The 7,016-nt window shown below is 42.5% G+C and overlaps 1 protein-coding gene across 5 annotated transcripts in view; it reads right to left on the bottom strand.

Annotated features, from left to right (window-relative positions):
* Nucleotides 1–1,440: 1,440 nt before the first annotated feature.
* The window catches only part of LOC106585467 (breakpoint cluster region protein), a 43,375-nt gene continuing 37,799 nt past the window's right edge, over nucleotides 1,441–7,016 (bottom strand). For 4 of the 5 annotated variants that reach the window (XM_014171697.2, XM_014171698.2, XM_014171696.2 and 1 more), the window contains 5 exons: nucleotides 5,802–5,941; nucleotides 5,282–5,416; nucleotides 5,025–5,130; nucleotides 4,717–4,879; nucleotides 1,441–3,401 (listed from right to left, as the gene is read on the bottom strand). In XM_014171697.2, coding sequence (XP_014027172.1) covers nucleotides 3,312–3,401; nucleotides 4,717–4,879; nucleotides 5,025–5,130; nucleotides 5,282–5,416; nucleotides 5,802–5,941 — 634 coding nt within the window. In that variant the 3' untranslated portion in view covers nucleotides 1,441–3,311. Of the gene's footprint in view, nucleotides 3,402–4,716; nucleotides 4,880–5,024; nucleotides 5,131–5,281; nucleotides 5,581–5,801; nucleotides 5,942–7,016 lie in introns of those variants that run through there. The other variant, XM_014171699.2, reaches the window with a different exon arrangement.

Below are 7,016 nucleotides of genomic sequence, written 5' to 3'. Positions count from 1 at the left end.
AGCAGAGACTTGTAGATGACCTGGAGCCAGTGGGTTTAGCGACGCGTTTGAAGCGAGGGCCAGCCAACGAGAGCATACAGGTCACAGTGGTGGGTAGTATATGGGGCTTTGGTGACAAAACGGATGGCACTGTGATAGACTGCATCCAATTTGTTGAGTAGAGTGTTGGAGGCTATTTTGTAAATGACATCGCCAAAGTCGAGGATCGGTAGGATGGTCAGTTTTACGAGGGTATGTTTGGCAGCATGAGTGAAGGATGCTTTGTTGCGAAATAGGAAGCCGATTCTAGATTTAATTTTGGATTGGAGATGTTTAATGTGAGTCTGGAAGGAGAGTTTACAGTCTAACCAGACACCTAGGTATTTGTAGTTGTCCACAGATTCTAAGTCAGAACCGTCCAGAGTAGTGATGCTGGATGGGCGGGCAGGTGCGGGAAGCGATCGGTTGAAGAGCATGCATTTAGTTTTACTTGCATTTAAGAGCAGTTGGAGGCCACGGAAGGAGAGTTGTATGGCATTGAAGCTCATCTGGAGGTTAGTTAACACAGTGTCCAACGAAGGGCCAGAGGTATACAGAATGGAGCAGCAAGAGCGACATCATTGATGTATACAGAGAAGAGAATCGGCCCGAGAATTGTAACCCTGTGGCACCTCCAGAGACTGCCAGAGGTCCGGACAACAGGCCCTCCGATTTGACATACTGAACTCTATTGGAGAAGTAGTTGGTGAACCAAGCGAGGCAATCATTTGAGATACCAAGGCTGTTGAGTCTGCCAATAAGAATGTTGTGATTGACAGAGTCGAAAGTCTTACCCAGGTCGATGAATACGGCTGCACAGTAATGTCTCTTATCGATGGCGGTTATGACATCGTGTAGGACCTTGAGCGTGGCTGAGGTGCACCCATGACCAGCTCTGAAACCAGATTGCATAGCGGAGAAGGTACGGTGAGATTCGAAATAGTCGGTAATCTGTTTGTTAACTTGCCATTCAAAGACCTTAGAAAGGCAGGGTAGAATAGATATAGGTCTGTAGCAGTTTGGGTCTAGAGTGTCTCCCCCTTTGAAGAGGGGGATGACCGCAGCAGCTTTCCAATCTATGGGAATCTCAGACGATACGAAAGAGAGTTTGAACAGGCTTGTAATTGGGGTTGCAACAATTTCGGCAGATAATTTTAGAAAGAGAGGGTCCAGATTGTCTAGCCCGGCTGATTTGTAGGGGTCCAGATTTTGCAGCTCTTTCAGAACAGATTGATGAAGAACATGTATTTAGTCTCTGTAGCTCATGCAGCTGTTTTGAAGAATATTTGTAGCTAAATACATTGTGAAGAAAAGAGAACAAACATCAACATACGGTGTAGTAGGCCTACATACAACACGTGAACAACACATATAGTTCAATTGTGTTCTCAGACGACAGAAAATCAAGAAAAAAATACAAAGCACATGGAAATGAACTCTTTATTGTACATGTACATAAATTATTGGGATAATGACTACAACGGTATCTGTAAGGAAAAAGAGATGTCAATTAAGTGATTGCTGATAGGCTAACTGACTGTTTGTATGTAGCCTAACAGTTTCATATGTGCTATAATTGTATCTTAACTTGCATAACATCTCAATTCAGATATCTGTAAACATTTGGAATGATTTTCACTTTGCCAGCACAGATACATTTTCCAAGAGCTTTCAAAGTTACAGCTCACCAGGCAGAGAACAGTAAACCGCATTATACATTCTACTAGAAACAAAATAACACAACAGAAGACAATGGTGCCCTTCACAATGCCCATATTTGTTTTCATACCCAGGAGATTTGGATATTAGTGGATCAATACCAGGGCAGGCTACCACTAAAATGTAATAAAGAGACAAAGCTTAGCTCAGTGCTATTTCTGTCTCAGTTCCATGTGACAGCACTGAACAGTCTGTGGTTGTAACCCTTCTGAAATAAAAACTAAATTCCTCCTGTGAAGGGATGGCGTTTTCAGATTAATGACCTCTAATTGAATCAGATCAAAAGATAGATTATCCTAAAGAGGAAATGCTTAAGGCCAATGTAGGACCTTTATAAGATAACAAAACTCTGATAGACGGTTGAGGTCCACTTTTATAACCTGGCAGAAATCTCTTAACTAAAACTATCACATAGACAGCAGTTGAAGAGAAAAATATTTAAAACATATTTAAATCAACATGCCTGCATGTTAAATATACCTACTTAAAAGTGTAATCAATCTCACATTCCTTACAAAATAAAGACAGCATTTGCATAAACATCTGGTGAATACATTTTTCCTACAATGTGTTTCAACAGGGGGGAAAAAAATGGCACATGATTCCACAATGAAACAGGCCTAACGAATTAGCTCCATAATAAGGATTTGAACTACTGTATCTTTCTGTTTTGAGAATTATGCTCATTAGTGGATAACCAGTACCTCTAAAATGACTTGATTGTCAGATATAAGTAACATAAATACATTTTGACACACTATCTGTAAGTGCTCAGCACACCTAATATGTGGTAATGACAATGGAAGTATAAATATCTAAAGATCCCAAATTAATCAGAATATCAGTGTGCAATATACTGTAGGAGAGAATGTTTTTCTCTTTTGCAACAGCTGCATCATGGAGTTGACAATTTGCCTCACTTCCATCATCTGGTTAAACTATTATTTCCTTTTAAAATCAAATAAAGGAATGGCCTGTGCTTTGATCTGACCACATTCAATGGATTTCTTTGTGTTTGATGTAAGACAGTTTTAATGTCAACAACAAGATAAGGATGACATCAGGATCATCGATCATATTGGAATGGCTTTGGTCACGTAATGAAGTATTTGTTCTAGTATGGAATGTGCTGTTGACTCCATCTGGTGGCCATATAGAGGAGCTGCGCTGTAATCCAGCCATTGCCTCTCAGCACACCGTAAAAACAATTTTTTGGATTCAACTAATTATTACTAAGTAACTGGTTCCAGAACCTTTTTAGTTTACTCAACTTTTCAATCAGTGTTACCTGAACTTAACATTTTTAGTTGGCCCAAAATAATAATTTCTAGTTGAATAAACATATGAGACAAGTTAAGCAAAAACATAATTTTAATTTGACTGAATTTATGCCTAAACTTTCTCAAGTTGGAGCTAAGTTTGGACCAACTAAAAATGTTACGTTCAGGTAACACTTTGATCAGAAAGTTGTTAATTAGCTCCTGCCGCAGCCATTCTTGGTCACAGACAACAATTTATCACGGAAAGCAACATTTTGTCAAATTCTTCCTCAGATGGAAATGTCCATGCTCCCGCTATACTTCAGTGGAGAAGAGGATGCTTTGACGTTTGCTGTCTGGTGTTGGGATGCTCTCAAGCTGAAGGAAATACAGTAGGACCTGTACCTACAGAAGGGGAGAAGGGACAGAGCAGAGGAAAGGGATAATTAGAATCATATCACAGATTTATGGGCTCTTCAAATACACCACATGACCAGAAGTATGTGAACACCTGCTCGTCGAACATCTCATTACAAAATCATGGCCATTAATATGGAGTTGGTCCCCCCTTTGCTGCTATAATAGCCTCCACTCTTCTGGGAAGGCTTTCCACTAGATGTTGGAACATTGCTGCGGGGACTTGCTTCCATTCAGCTACAAGAGCATTAGTGAGGTAAGGCAATGATGTTGGGCGATTAGGCCTGGCTCACAGTAGGCGTTCCAATTCATCCCAAAGGTGTTTGATGGGCTTGAGGTCAGGGCTCTGTGTAGGCCAGTCAAGTTCTTCCACACCGATCTCGACAAACCATTTCTGTATGGACCTCGCTTTATGCACGGGGACATTATTATACTAAAACAAAAGTTGGAAGCGCAGATTTATCTATAATGTTATTGTATGCTGTAGCATTAAGATTTCCCTTCACTAGAACTAAGGGGCCTAGCCTGAACCATGAAAAACAGCCCCAGATCTTTATTCCTCCTCCACCAAACTTTACAGTTGGCACTAAGCATTCGGGCAGGTAGCGTTCTCCTTGCATCCGCCAAACCCACATTCGTCCGTCGGACTGCCAGATGGTGAAGCGTGATTCATCACTACAGAAAACGCGTTTCCACAGCTCCAGAGTCCAATGGCGACGAGCTTTACATTGCACTTTCGCATTGCGCATGGTGATCTTAGGCTTGTGTCCGGCTGCTAGGCCATGGAAATCCATTTCATGAAGCTCCCGACGAACAGTTCTTGTGCAGACGTTGCTTCGAGAGGCAGTTTGGAACTCAGTAGTGAGTGTTGCAACCAAGGACAGACGATTTCTACACACTTCAGCACTCGGCCGTCCCGTTCTGTGAGCCACTTCATGGCTGAGCCGTTGTTGGTCCTAGACGTTTCCACTTCAAAATAACAGCACTTACAGTTGATCTGGACAGCTCTAGCAGGGTATACATTTTACGAACTGACTTGATGGAAAGGTGGCATCCTATGACAGTGCCAAGTTGAAAGTCACTGCGCTCTTCGGTAAGGTCATTCTACTGCCAATGTTTGTCTATGGAGATTGCATGGCTGAGTGCTCGACGTTATACACCTGTCAGCAACGGGTGTGGCTGAAATAGAAGAACCTACTAATTTGAAGGGGTGTCCACATGTTTTTGAATATGTGGTGTACCCCAATCTACCTCAGCAACAAAAATCAACATCGAAGCTTACTTTCAATAGACACTATAGTACCTGTGACATAACCTCCAGTGACCAGCTGTCATTCATAGTGATGGGCTGTGTGGCATTGCTTGGGATCTTGCTGTCTTTCTCAGAGGGGCGGAGTAGGGTGGGGCCAAAGACCGTGGCCAGGTTGTGGAAAGACATCTTGTTAACACTCTCATTATCAGCAATCCTGTAAGAACACAGATGATATGAAGTGTCAGCTTGTGGGATGCAGAGAAAAAGGAAGGAGATATTAGCAAGAGGATTTGAATGACAGCTATCTGACTGTATTCATGTCACAGAATAGAACATGATGCCACTTTGGGGGACTATACCTCTTCAGGTGGTCCAGCAGGAAGAGGAAGGTGACCAGGTTGGGTTCTGGGAGTGATAGCAGCAGGTTCAGCATACAGCTCTCCTTAGCCACACTGTCTGACAGGGCTGAAAGAGGATACAATTAGTTAGCTTTTCTTGTGGTAACTGTACTACCCGATCTATGTTGAATGGTTTGTTAAATTTCACGCTTATGCTGTATTCACAATGACAATATGAAAAGCAATGGTAGGCTTTGAGGTTACAAGGAGAGACTGACCGATGCCTCCAGCGAAGTTGGGGTACAGGTCATCTGTGAAAAGAGGTTCCGGCAGCTCCCGGAAATACAGCTTCAGCGTTCCAGCAATGGCATTCACATCCATCTCACTCATCATCACCGACACATCCTTATTGTCTGTCAATCACAGGAAGGAAATGATAATCAGGGGGAACAGTAAGCTGCAAGACGGTATAAATAATAGTAATCCATTAATGACAATGTATACTCCCTGCTGTATTATTTGCAGGTTAGCGTTGTTCGTCACTGTTATGGAGGCAGCTCTGCAGAGTGCTCACTAGCTGTCACAGCCACAAAGTCATAAAATCTGATTCAAGTTATGTTGAGAACAAAAACCAAATGTTTATTGTCATAAATTCTTACAATATAGCCAATTTTGATTTTGCAGTTGGCCTATCTAAGGGAAAATCGCTCAGTTCTGCCTCCAGGACAAGACTCATGACAATAAATGTCAACCTGCGTATTATTTGCTATGGAGGAGACCCAAGGTCTGTGTACTCACTGGCATCAAATGCACCCTTCAGGGCCTGGATGTCTGTAGCCACCCCTGAGACCCGGTAGATTCCCACCTCCTCCATGCCCCGGCGCTCTATCTCCTCTACACACTGCTTCACGATGAGGGGCACCTTGGACCGCTCCCGTCTGTCAAGGACACAAACACACACACACCAGGATTAAAACAGGATCAATGCAGGAAACGAGAAGTCCAGTACTTTACACTACTGTTACCTGTGACTGCATAACTGGGTGTCTCATTTCTGACTACACAGCTGGTGTTTATGTATTGTGGTAGTGCATAAACTATATCCAGATAATTTTTCTGCTTTAATATGTAAAACCAGTTCCCCAGTATGTAATACCTGTTCCCCAGTATGTAATACCTGCTCCCCAGTATGTAAAACCGGTTCCCCAGTATGTAATACCTGCTCCCCAGTATGTAAAACCTGTTCCCCAGTATGTAATACCGGTTCCCCAGTATGTAATACCGGTTCCCCAGTATGTAATACCGGTTCCCCAGTATGTAAAACCTGTTCCCCAGTATGTAATACCGGTTCCCCAGTATGTAATACCGGTTCCCCAGTATGTAATACCTGTTCCCCAGTATGTAATACCGGTTCCCCAGTATGTAAAACCTGTTCCCCAGTATGTAAAACCGGTTCCCCAGTATGTAAAACCTGTTCCCCAGTATGTAATACCTGTTCCCCAGTATGTAATACCTGTTCCCCAGTATGTAAAACCTGTTCCCCAGTATGTAATACCTGTTCCCAGTATGTAATACCTGTTGCCCAGTATGTAAAACCTGTTCCCCAGTATGTAATACCTGTTCCCAGTATGTAAAACCTGTTCCCAGTATGTAAAACCTGTTCCCAGTATGTAAAACCTGTTCCCTGTTCCCAGTATGTAATACCTGTTCCCAGTATGTAAAACCTGTTCCCCAGTATGTAAAACCTGTTCCCCAGTATGTAAAACCTGTTCCCAGTATGTAAAACCTGTTCCCCAGTATGTAAAACCTGTTCCCCAGTATGTAAAACCTGTTCCCCAGTATGTAAAACCTGTTCCCAGTATGGAGGAATGGCCGCTGCCTTCTTTCTACTAGTAGAGTAAAGTGAACACTGAAAAAGACGTCCAGCAGTATTGCATCTTCAGCACTATAAAATTATGTTTTCTCAAATAAAACCTGACCATAAGGGGCTGAAGTTTAGAGTTACTTTACAAA

This window comes from Salmo salar, chromosome ssa24, assembly GCF_905237065.1.
Source record: "Salmo salar chromosome ssa24, Ssal_v3.1, whole genome shotgun sequence".
Lineage (NCBI taxonomy): Eukaryota > Metazoa > Chordata > Actinopteri > Salmoniformes > Salmonidae > Salmo > Salmo salar.
The sequence above is the reverse complement of the archived record's forward strand: the minus strand, read 5'-3'. Positions and strand labels throughout refer to the sequence as shown.